Below are 13,155 nucleotides of genomic sequence, written 5' to 3'. Positions count from 1 at the left end.
TGAGATATGAACAACATAAATTGGGACGGACGGACAAGGGCAACTCTAATGCCCCCCTCCTCCCCAAACCCCCCAAATTTTGGGGGACACAAAAATCATCGGTAGAACAATACAGCTATATGAAACTTTAAGCTTACCTGCTGTTTCTTTTCTTCCGCTTCTCTCTTCTTTCTCTCCTCCTCTTCCTTCTTTCTTTTGGCTTCCATCTCTGCTTTTCTACAAGTTTAAGGGTATTACTAAACTTAATGACATAGAGCTTTTCAAGACGAACAATATGATATCAAAATCTCAATATTGATAAAAACTGACCTATGGCCTTTTCGATTATGCATGACATACAGATGTTTTCTCTAAAACCAGTCTGTATGTCTTGTATGGTTGCTTAAATAGAAATCTTAAGCTGATTTTCTATCACTGAATCAGACAGGGCATAATTATAAACATAGACCTATGTCGTTCTCCAAGTCATTAGCATCAAATAACATCAGACAAACAATTATGACCCCCTTCAATAACTTTGCCCTTAACATGAAAGTGATTATCTATGATATGTTGAACCAACTGCATCCGATGATAAATATCTTAACAAGAGGGTCATGATGACCCTGGATAGCTCACCTGAGTAATATGAGCTACATGTTTCAAATGTCAAACTGATGCTAAAATATTAAGAAAGTAGATCAGTAGGTCACATTCATGGTCACTGAAAGTCATCCAAATTTCAAGGCTGTATCTTAAAAAACAAGAAAGAAGGTCAGTAGGTCAAGGTCACAGTCAGGTAACCCCTAATCACTTGGGATCATCAGGTAATTATAGTTAAACAGACTAGGAAATATGATCTGATAATTTTTGAAGTATTTTTTCCTATATAACTCATATAACAAGTGACCCCCGGGTTGGGGCCTCTTTTCAACTCAGGGGCATAATTTGGATAATCTTAACAGAGGACCACTAGGCAATGCTACATACCAAATATCAAAGGCCTAGGCTTGAACTTTCAGACAAGAAGATTTTTAAAAAAATTTCCTATGTAAAACTTGGGACCCCCAGGGCAGGGCCTCTTTTCACCCCAGGGGCATAATTTGAACAATCTTGGTAAAGGACCACTAGGCAATGCAACATACCAAATATAAAAGCCTATGCCTTGCAGTTTCAGGCAAGAAGATTTTTAAAGTTTTTTCCTACATAAGTCTATGTAAAACTTGGGACCCCCTGGGTGTGGCCTCTTTTCACCCCAGGGTAATAATTTGAACATTCTTTGTAGAGGACCACAAGGCAATGCTACACACCAAATATCAAAGGCCTAGGTCTTGTGGTTTCAGACAAAAAGACTTTTAAATTTTTTTCCTATATAAGTCTTACGTAAAACTTGGGACCCCCTGCGTGGGGCCTCTTTTCAACTCAGGGGCATAATTTGGATAATCTTAATAGAGGACCACTAGGCAACGCAACATACCAAATATCAAAAGCCTAGGCCTTGCAGTTTCAGACAAGAAGAGTTTTGAAGTTTTTTCCTGTTGTCCATTTTTTCCATTGTCTATGTAAAACTTGGGACCCCCGGGGCAGGGCCTCTTTCCACCACAGGGTAATAATCTGAACAATCTTGGTAGAGGTCCACAAGGCAATGCTAAATACAAAATATCAAAGGCCTTGGTCTTGTGGTTTCAGACAAAATTTTTTTTTTTTTTTAATTTCCTATATAAGTCTATGTAATATTTGGGACCTCCGGGGCGGGGCCTCTTTTCACACCAAGGGCATAATTTGAACAGTCTTCATAGAGGACCATTAGATGATGTCACATGCCAAATATCGAGGCTCTATGCCTTGCTGTTTTGGACAAGAAGATTTTTCAAGTATTTCTTTTTGGTTGCCATGGCAACCAGAGTTCTGTGTGGAATTCAATTCTTTTTATAATGTTGAAAGGGGGCCATCCAAGGATCATTCCTGTGAAGTTTCATCAAAATTGAACTGGTGCTTTAGGAGGAGATGTTGTTTAAAGGAAAGTGTGGACGGATGGACGCCGGAAGGTGGGCGATCACAATAGCTCACACTGAGCCTTTGGTTCAGGTGAGCTAAAAAACAAAGTATTACCTGTGTGTGTATGTGAAAGAAAAACCTGTATGTCTAGCCCTTTGCTCTCTCTATTCTGAATAGACATAAAATCAATTGATTTCAATGGATGGTCCTTTCTATGACTTGCATCTAATATTTAAACAGAACAGAAAACTTACAATTTCCTTTCCTCTTCCTCTTGTTTCCTCTTTCTCTCCTCTTCTTCCTTCCTCTTTCTCTCCCTCTCCATTTCTTCCTGTATTTTCCTCAGTCGCTCTTGTTCTTCCTTCACTTTCTGTTGTTCCAGCTGGTTCTTCAGGTCGTCAAGGTTACGGTTCATCTTGTTGATAAGATCCTGATGTGCATTATCCATCTGAGCTCGCGTCATGTCAGTCGTCTAAAATATTGTTGTAAATAATTGGATACAAATGAGATTTTGACTTAAAAAGTAAACAAGAGGGCCCTGAAGGTCCAGTATTGCTCACCTGACCTAGTTCTTACTCCAGATAAAGTTCAGGTAGAAAATATGACCTCTTAAGTGTTACAATGTCTTTCTATGATTTGACCTAATGACCTAGTTTTTGATCTAGATGGTCCAGTTTCGAAGCTGACCTAGATTTCAAAGAGACAAATATTTTGACAAAGTTTTATGAAAATCAACTAGAATATGTGGCCTTAAGATTTCAAAGAGACAGACACAGACTGAATTTTATGAAGATAAAGTAGTAAATGTGGCCTCTTCAGTGTGAACAATGTTTTTCTATGCTTTGACCTAGTGACCTAGATTTAGACCTCCAGTAATCAAATTTTGAACTTTACCTAAATTTTATAGTAGCAACCACCTCTGATAAAGAAATCAATGGCTTATCAGCTGGAATTCTGGTGATTTCTAGGGGTTAGTGTACTTTTTTCCCCATAAAATCGTTTTTTGTCATGCTACAAAAACACAAAAACTACCATTTAAAAGGTGATAAAATTATCTTTCTAACAGTATAAAACATTCATAAATCTGATTTACAGTCATTCCAGATGCCCCAGTAATTAGTTAATCTGGCCACTGTTTATTGACAGTTTGTTGTTAATTGCTTTATTACTCGCCGCGGGCAATATGTACTCCTTTCAAATGCAAACGTGGGTTGCGTAGTGCTCATTAATATTCATATGACTTGTATCAGAAGACAGCCGATTGGACGACCTACATGTAGGTGTGTCTTAAATTTGCATATGACCCCCCAAACCGGAGAAATCGTTCCGTAAAGTTGACGTGAAAAATACGCCCAAATATACAATATTCGCTGAATTAACATTTATTTTTAATAAATACAAACCCTAACAATTAATTCGATACCAAAGTTATGTTTCGGAACCTATTACAAGTATGCCGCATTTTCATTTTAAATTCAAACTCCCCGCTTCCATTTTTTTTCACTCGCCGGTCCGCCATGTTGGAAAATTGATCAATTAGGTCAATGTGGTAAATCGATTGATTCGGCTCGAAAATCATGTAAAAAGACCTATTTCCACTGATTTTTATTTGGAAAATATGTATGTCTGTAAAAAATATTAATATCTTACTGAAACTACGAAGAAGAAGTAATATTTATTGAGAAAATTCAATGTCGGAACAACGCGGACGAACAGCTGACCGGAATTTCACTTTCGTTATGAATTATTTTCTTATTTAAGGAAAAGAGTCACGATTTGCCCCCAGAAATGAATGTTCCAATAAAGTGTTTTTATTTCCAATTAAAGTCTGTTAATAATTGTTATTACTTACGCAATTTCAATGCATAAAAGGACGATTTTTCATACGCGTTTCGTACTCAACCTGTTCGTACCTAACGGGTACGAAAAAATGAAAATATCAATTCAATAGTAATTGTTCATACATAGCACGTGTCTAATGATTATTATATATTATTTTTGTTTAGGAAATCATTTGAAAAGTATATGTACAATAATTTAAAATGTATAGTCATACAGTACGTTTCACTTAATTGCATATCGGTTAATCGCATATCCCGGATATTCGCATACGAACTTGAAGCACCGATCGATCCCTATATAATTACCTTTAAAGTTTTTCGCATAATTGCATTGAATTTTTAATCCGTCCCGCTTAATTGCATAAAACATTTGGCTAAAAGTCCACTAATTTGGTCACAAACAGCGATAAAAATGATCAAAAGATGCTGAAAATTTACTGTGAATTACTCTAGCCGATCAGCTGTTTCACGTCGCCTAGGTGACAATCGGTGCGTGACAAATTCGTCAACGTGTGAATCACTCAGGTAAATTGGTAATTTAAATACGTTAAGTATGTACAGGTGACGTATTGTTACACTTTTATCGATCTGCACGAGAATTTAAGACCTTTTGTTGTACGTTTTTGCAGAATGAATGTCAGGTAACATCCCCCACCCACGAAAAAAAAAATCCTTGACGATTATTGGTAATTATTCTGTTGATAAACAATGTAATTGGCCTTTTTTCATCATCAATTAACACCCCTTCAAAGAGCTAAAGGAAGTTTGTTGGTATCATGACATTAGAAGTGGAGATCAAAGCTGTATAGTTTCCCCGAGATTTTCGTGGCATTACGTCATGTTTTCGCGCCATGTTGCACATCACTGTTTGATCGTACCGCCTCGGTTCTTAAGTGCTGAGAAGTAGATCTAGTGTTGTAACAATCAATAAACAAGAGCTGTCGGAGGACAGCAACGCTCGACTATTCAACAGCCTTGTCAATTGAATGAATACAAGTTGAAAAAGGGGCATAATTTTGTAAAATGCAAAGTAGAGGTATTGAACCTCTGTACTGCATGTCATATCATGACAGCGAACAAGTGTGTGAAGTTTCAATCCTTTCCAATTTGTGGATACTGAGATACCAGCTTACATACAAAAACTTAACAAAAAAGTGCTAAGTCAAAGGGGCATAATTTTGTAAAAATGCCAAGTAGAGTTATGGGACCTTCACAGTGCATGTTAGATCATGACAGTGAACAAGTGTGTGAAGTTTCAATCCATTCCAATTAGTGGATACTGAGATATCAGATTACATACAAAAATTTAACCAAAAACTGCTAAGTCGAAAAAGGGGCATAATTTTGAAAAAAAAGAGAGTAGAGTTATGGGACTTGCTTAGTGCATGTCAAATCATGATAGTGAAGAAGTATGTGAAGTTTCAATCCATTCCCATTAGTGACTACTGAGATACCAGCTTACATACAAAACCTTAACCAAAAATTTCTAAGTCGAAAAAGGGGCATAATTTTGTAAAAAAGCAAAATAGAGTTATGGAACCTGTGCAATGTAGATCAGTTCATCACAGTGAATAAGTGTGTGAAGTTTCAATCCATTCCCACAAGTGGTTACTGAGATACCAGCTTACATACAAAACCTTAACCAAAATCGGGACGCGGACGCGGACGCAGATGCCGACGCCGACGCCGACGCATGGGCGAGTGCAATAGCTCACTATTCTATGAATAGTCGAGCTAAAAAGCTTCTTTTTAATTTGTTAAAGCAAATGTGCAATATCCCGTATAAAATGACAGGTAAACGTGTCAAACTATAATAGCGGATTTCTTACCCCTGTGACCTATTTGTCCTGAAGGAAATTACAAAATGGTTTGAGAAGAATATCTTATTATAAAGTGTCGTGTCAAAAAATACATGTACATGTACAAAGATTCATTCAAAACTTATTAAAAATACGCAACAACATTATTGTTTTGTTTTTAACCGCATTTTCTATGTACGTTCACGAGGTCGCGTAACAGAAATCTGTGCAAAAATCGTTTTACTTCATATTTTTAAATTGCTGCTGCCTTTTCATTATTTAAGATTTTTCTATTCTGTTTTTTGCACTTTCTGGTCAAAAGTCTGAATTTTATGCCCATAGTTTGTATCATCTATTTACTTTTAGAAAGTAATAAGTACTTAGGATCGCGCTGTTTGAAATTTTGCAAGTAATTTTATGAAAATTCGACCGTTTTTATAGAATTTTGCCAACATTTCTGTTAAAACCTTTTTTAAATCGTTATAGAATTCAAACTATATTACTTCTCAATCGGTGTTGAAAATTTGAAGCGATAAAATAAAAAATTGAATGCGTGACGCGCGTTTTTTGTATACGTGTCAATGAACAAAAGTAACGGCGTTGTAAGTTAGGCATTACGATAGGTCGCACGTGCTCGTGGAATGGAAAATTACCAGCATGGCGTTTTGATATCTGTACGATTCGCGGGTAAATTCCAGTCAGTGGTAAATAAAAAATATTGTCGTTTACAGCTTTATCTGTTTAAAACATACACAGGTATGATTAATCACTCCATTAGTGACACATTTTCTAATTAATGTTGCCGTATTGATTCAAAGTAATAACCACTGCTCCTAGAGCAGCCGAAGCATACCGAAACAGAAGCCATATACGTATATTCGGATAAACGAATAGCCCGGTTATTCGCATATTTTGCTTTGACAAATTGGGTATGCAAATAAGCGGACTCCACTGTATAATGATACAGTTTACACTATGTTTTTCAGAATTACATCTGGAGTCATGACCGGTCTAAGCCATTTTGCCAGTCTGCTGGAATATCTGATACATTAAATTTCTTAATTAAAATGATAGATTTAGTTTTTATATGCTTTATTTGAGAATCCTAGTCCTATACATTATGTCTTGTATGTCTTGTGAAAAAAAACAGTGAGAATATGGTAACATACTTGAACTTGGACAGCGTTGGAGTCGAGATATAACAAGAAAATAAAAAAAAAATCGTAACCATGTCTCATTGTAAGTGAAATATAAAGGCAACTATACACCTTATGCCAAAACAGACACCAGAAATGTATTCTACAGGAAAAATACCATAAGTATGCCAAATTTCAGCTACTTATCATTTAAAATGAGTGGAAGACCAAACATTAATGTAAACATAAGAGTTTTAACGGTCCGCGACTGCGAATCAGTTCCTTATTATTTATATAGAGGAAAAATTCCAGAAAAAATGACGTTTTAAGAAATTTCAAATCTTCATAACTTTTTTATTTTTTAAGATATTTCAAAAATTTAAAAAGTTCTTTGTTTGATTATTTAAGCAGAATATGAATATGTTTTTAAAACATTGGTTAAGCTACTTTGAAAAATCAGCTGTGGTTGCTATTTATAGAGACAAACATTCTGACAACGATTTATGAAGATCTAATAGAAAGTGTGGTTCCTTAAGTGTAAACAGGGTTTTTGTATGATTTAACCTAGTAATCTAGTTTTTGACCTCAGGTAATTCAGTTTTGAATATGACCTATATTCTATAAAGACAAAGTTTAAAGATAAAACAGAAAATGTGGCCTCTAGAACGTTAACAAGGTTTTTATATGATTTGACTTAGTGTCCTAGGTTTTGACCTCTTTTAAAAAAAAAATGTTTTGTCTAAAACTTAATAAGGTATTTAAAAATATGTACCCTGATTTTGTGAATAAGACCAGTGAGAGCAGTCTCAATCTCCTTGACCTTGGAGGCAGCTGATTCCTTGTCCTTCTTCATCTTCGATACAATGTCATTCATCAAGGTCAACTGGCTCATTGTGGCCTTCACCTTCGTAATTACTTCATATCTGAGCAAAACAGAAACATTTAATGAAATCATAATATATCTGTATCTATAAGATCTACTAGTCTGACCCCGTATTCAAAACTGTGGGTTACAGAGTGCAATTTGTCCATGGTTTCATCAACCTAGTACAGAGGCACAGTAGGTAAGGTTTCATACACAACAGCAACAAAGGTGTTGTTAGGAATTTCATTTTCACAGTTATGTATTCTGAGATAATGACGTTAAATATTCAGTGTTCCGAATTCACTTATGTAGACTGGGTAATATTCACAATGGTTTTATTTTCGTTAATATTCCCAAATTACTTTTATTATTATTTGTTTCTTTATTAATTATCTATTGTACTAATGTACTAATCAATTTCTGTCAGTTATGAGAATTGCCAAAACTGAAAACATAAACCAGTCTACAGTACTGCTCTGCTTGCTCATAAAAGCAAACATAAACCAGTCTACAGTACTGCCCTGCTTGCTCATATAAACAAACAAAACCATCGTGACTATTACCCAATATACAGTTCAACTACTTATTCCGAGTCTGAGAGTTTCTCATTTACATTGTGACAACTTTTAAGTGTTATTTTTTTTTAAGAAAACTTACTTGGGTTTGAATTTTCTGGCAATTGTCCACATTCTAACTGTTTTCTGGATGGTAACAAGTCTCTCTTTTCTCCATATAATTTTGTTCTTTACTGAAAACCACAAAGTAATGACTTGAGCTATCATTTAATGTGACATGGCAACTGTGAAGCATATCAAGTTGTAGCAAGACTGTAGGCTCTAGTGTGTGCACCTAATAAAAATATTAATCTTTCAAAATACTATTGGATGACTTATGCTCAAATTTCATATTTTTATAAATAAACAATTAATACCCAGTATATTGTTCATCTGTATTGTCGCAGCACTTGACATTCGACTTAACAACATTAAACAAAAAGCAACACAACTGAGTATTTTTGATCTTTACCACAGTATTTCATGTCATATGCATCAAAAAACTGTGTGAAAAATGAATCAGATCTCATCCAAGACATAATCATGTGTACTTCAAACAACAAGTCAGCCACTGTCATCATGTGATGCCACATCACTAATTTCGCGGTATACTTTAACAACTGTGGCAATCAAAAATATCATAGGCTAAAGAACACTAAATATTATTTAAACATTAAAAAACTGCCTAAGTCTAACAGTAACAGTCAAAAGTCATTAAACATCAGTTTAAATGCTTTATATGAACTGTTAACATTGGCATTATCGTAAATAAGCTCATCTTGGCACACTTGATATTTTGCAAGTAAACCACAAGGCCGCGGGCGTGGTCATAATTTATCAGAGCCTAACTTTGGTACAATAACTGATTATTTTCTACCTGATACTTAGTTACCATGTTCCAATTCACTGTTCAGTATTGTGGGCATATTTAGAGAAGATGGTCCTGGGGCCCCATCTCCTCCTCCGTCAAGCTTAAGACGTTTTGATAGCCTGATACTGATATTTCATTCATTTTTGTCTAGTAGCCTGAACGATGTTACGTAAAATTCGGTGTTCTCTAACCAATGGGCGGGACTTAATTCGCATAATTAATGAGGGCAAATGCCGAATGGCTATTACAGGACCTTGTAAACATTGCAAATATTTGCTCAATTAATGGATATTTTTTTAATTTCTGCAGTAGATACCTGAAAAATATTATTTTAATAAATATGGACAGATCCTTACCAAGGTAACTGTAGGCAAGAACGTTTTTCTCTAGCATGTGTAAAATAGGTCATGAACTTCGACATGCAAACAGCGTGTAGGTGGCGCAACTTAGACACCTCGAAATTAGTGATGACGCGAGATTAGTGATGGCGAGTACAACTATGTACACATAAAATAAATGAGTGAGTATGTGTGTAAGACCATGCTTACGTTTGATGACAGACAGAGTACACCACTGTGCTTTCTTCCACCTCGAGCACAGAAGCCAGCGGCGCACCTTGGCGATGAGGGCCGCCAGATTCTCTGGGTCACTCTTCATTATCTGGTCAAACTCAGCAAACTTTCCCGGTCTGAAGAATACTTTGGTCAAACCAAACTTGAAATCGTTTTCATTCAGACCAAGGGCTTTAAACAATGCCTGTAAATAAATAAATGCAATTTTGAATCACAATCCCTATTTGACTCAATAAATGTTTGTGGGAATCTACACTACATTCAAAATGATATAGTTTTGAAGCATGCTGAAGCTGAACACATTAAAAACTTCTACCTTCAAAACGCAATATATTATATATGTTAATTTGTCCTCCAAAATGAGTTTTATAACGAAAGTCTTAAATGGCCCATTATGGAGATTTGCTCATGACTTTCAGTATAATTTGACCTAAGTATAATGCCCATACAACTCTTAATCCTTCCTACTGAAAAACAACACAGAACAGAACAATGTTACTTTTATGCAGTAAGTTTAAAATAACTTTACCTTGCAGAACAGTCTAGGATCAAGACGAGCTAGATCTGGGGGCAGGTACTTCTTATACATATTGTACAACTCCGAGAACTGTGTTCTTGAAGGAAAACCTTGCTGCATGAGGTCTAACACAGCATTCATACCTGAAACATCATAATAAGTAAGTAAGTTATGTCAGATTATAATTTGATCATATTCACTCATTTTCAATTCTGCAAACTGAAATATCTGAAGTAGCAAACTGTTATTCTGCTTAACTGTAAATCACAAAAACATGGTAGGTAATATGGTGACTTTGCAGAAGTAATGGTGGAGGAAGACCCCCAGGTGTCTCTCCACACCTTATTTCAGGCACAATAACCGGGGTAGGACCCAAGTCCACAGGATAAGAGGCAAGTGATTTTGACCATTCAGCCGGTGAGGCCCCTTTTACTATATAAAACCCCTACTATATGGCATAATACTTTCTATTTTGTATAGTAGAAGGGTATAAATGATACCTGCGCATTCCAGCTGACTCATTATAGATGCCCCCTCAGCCAGATGGTCCGCCATTTTACTGTTAGGCTTGATACATCGTACAAAGTTTGTCCCCTGTAATAAACAGAAACCTTTCATACAGATTCAAGTAAATCCACACCAGCTGTTTTTCTTTTTCAATGGATTAAAATGTTAAAATATTATTTGCATCTAAAAGATTCTTATATCTCAAATTATCATCAATTTCTTAAGTAAGACCGTTAACTTAGATCAATATAAAGAGACAATCCTATTTTCTGAACGTCAACTTGTAAATATTTCATTCTGCACAGTTCCATTGTATATGTACATCAATAGTTTTATTTTAAATGCTGCTGACTAAAGTTTTATTAAATGTCTTGGAGTTCCGGTAAAGCCCAGGAGTTCAATCAGTTGAATTACTGATGCCAAAACATTTAACACTTACAGTTGCTTTAAGTTTTTCCATGAGAACAACAAGCTGTGACCGGAACTTGCTTCCAACGCTGATAAAGTTCAACTTGCCAGTTGAGACTTCTACAGCCTCAAACATCTGCTTCAGTAGTTTGTTGTTGCTCTCTCGGAACAGGAACTCCAGGGATGCATGAAGGGCATCGTTGTTCTTCTCTATAAACTGGGCCTAAAATTGACAATGAAGATGTAAAGCTTTTATTTCTTTTTCATTCCAGAGCTGCCTCAACTGATGGCATTTATGTAAAGATAGTCTGGATAGGAAGTCACCCATATGACATAATTTTGTTTTAATTTACTAACAACTCTAAAAAATTAATGTGTTTTATTTTCAATCATGATAAAATCTATACTTCTTATTTTCAAAAGAAACTGCTTGAATATAACTAGCAGATGGACACTGCAATTTAAAGATTGCTAAAGTCTGAAATCAGTGGCAACTCTGATGGTACAGAGAAAGAGGCATACATATTCAACATGGAAAAGACGTAACTTATAACTTACAGTATGGTAGCAGACAGCACCAGCAAAATGTCTGATGAGGAAACCCTCGTCATCACGTACATCTCGATGTGACTTCAGTTTGGATTTCCTTGGAATCTAAAATATTGGGGAACAGACAATGATCAATCAAATTTCATATTCTATGTTTGAAAAATAACTTTTTACAACCTTTATATCACTCTTCAACAAGAGCACTTTTCTCAGTGCTTGACTCTGAATTAGAGCTTTGCCAGTAAAAAAAATCCAAGTTAAGAAGGGACATAACTCAAACCAGAGTTATGGGAATTGTGTCTCCTGGTGTAGACTTTGATAGTAAATAACTATTTTGAGTTTCAAGTCAAAAGCTTTAATAGTAACAGATTTCTGACTTTATCAAAAATTTTAACAAAAAATTCTAAGTTAAAAAGGGACATAATTCTGTCAAAATTCAAAGCAGAGTTATGGGGATTGTTTCTCCTGGTGTAGACTTTGACGGTAAACAAGTATTCTAAGTTTCAAGTCAAAAGCTTTGATAGTAACAGAGATATTTGACTTTATCAAAAACTGCAATAGGGATCATCTACTTGGCATGTCCAACCATTCCACTAAGTTTCAACATTCTGGGCCTAGTGGTTTTCAAGCCATGAATTGGAAACGGTTTTCTATGTTCAGGCCCCTGAGACCTTGGCCTTTGATCGAGTGACCCCAAAATCAATAGTGTCATCTACTCTGCATGTCCAACCATCCTATGAAGTATCAACATTCTGGGTCAAGTGGTTCTCAAGTTACTGATGGAAAGCGTTTTCTATGTTCATACCCCTGTGACCTTGACCTTTGATAGAGTGACCCCAAAAACAAAAGGGGTCATCTACTCTGTAAGCCCTATTACCCTATGAAGTTTGAAGGTTCTAGGTCAAATGGTCCTCAAGTTATTGACCAGAAATGGATTTCCATGTTCTGTCTGCTGCGACCTTGACCTTTAATAGAGTGACCCAAAACTCAATAGGGGTCATCTACTCTGCATGTCCAATCATGCTAAGAAGTTTCAACATTCTTGGTCAGGTGGTTCTGAAGTTACTGACCGGAAATGGTTTTCCATGTTCGTGCTCCTTTGACCTTGACCTTTAATAGAGTGACCCCAAAATCAATAGGGGTCATCTACTCTGCATGTCCAATCATCCTATGAAGTTTCAAGATTCTGGGTCAAGTGGTTCTCAAGTTACTGATCGGAAATTGTTTTCCATGTTCGTGCTCCTTTGACCTTGACCTTTAACAGAGTGACCCCAAAATCAAAAGGGGTCATCTACTCTGCATGACCAATCATCCTATGAAGTTTCGACATTCTGGGTCAGGTGGTTCTCAAGTTATTGATCGGAAATGGTTTTCCATATTCAAGCCCGTGACCTTGACCTTTAACAGAGTGACCCCAAAATCATTAGGGGTCATGTACTCTGCATGACAAATCATCTTATGAAGTTTTACTCTATAAGCCCTATTACCCTATGAAGTTTGAAGGTTCTAGGTCAAATGGTCCTCAAGTTATTGACCAGAAATGGATTTCCATGTTCTGT

General features: G+C 36.0%; 1 protein-coding gene across 5 annotated transcripts in view; it reads right to left on the bottom strand.

The window, feature by feature from the left end:
* LOC123551416 (unconventional myosin-VI-like) overlaps positions 1-13,155 on the bottom strand; it is an 87,076-nt gene that overhangs the window by 32,223 nt on the left and 41,698 nt on the right. For all 5 annotated transcript variants that reach the window (XM_053540905.1, XM_053540904.1, XM_053540906.1 and 2 more), the window contains 9 exons: positions 11,606-11,701; positions 11,079-11,270; positions 10,633-10,726; positions 10,145-10,275; positions 9,592-9,799; positions 8,276-8,366; positions 7,526-7,676; positions 2,232-2,449; positions 138-216 (listed from right to left, as the gene is read on the bottom strand). In XM_053540905.1, the coding sequence (XP_053396880.1) occupies positions 138-216; positions 2,232-2,449; positions 7,526-7,676; positions 8,276-8,366; positions 9,592-9,799; positions 10,145-10,275; positions 10,633-10,726; positions 11,079-11,270; positions 11,606-11,701 (1,260 nt within the window). The remainder of the gene's footprint in view (positions 1-137; positions 217-2,231; positions 2,450-7,525; positions 7,677-8,275; positions 8,367-9,591; positions 9,800-10,144; positions 10,276-10,632; positions 10,727-11,078; positions 11,271-11,605; positions 11,702-13,155) is intronic.

Source organism: Mercenaria mercenaria, chromosome 4, assembly GCF_021730395.1.
Source record: "Mercenaria mercenaria strain notata chromosome 4, MADL_Memer_1, whole genome shotgun sequence".
Classification (NCBI taxonomy): domain Eukaryota; kingdom Metazoa; phylum Mollusca; class Bivalvia; order Venerida; family Veneridae; genus Mercenaria; species Mercenaria mercenaria.
The sequence above is the reverse complement of the archived record's forward strand: the minus strand, read 5'-3'. Positions and strand labels throughout refer to the sequence as shown.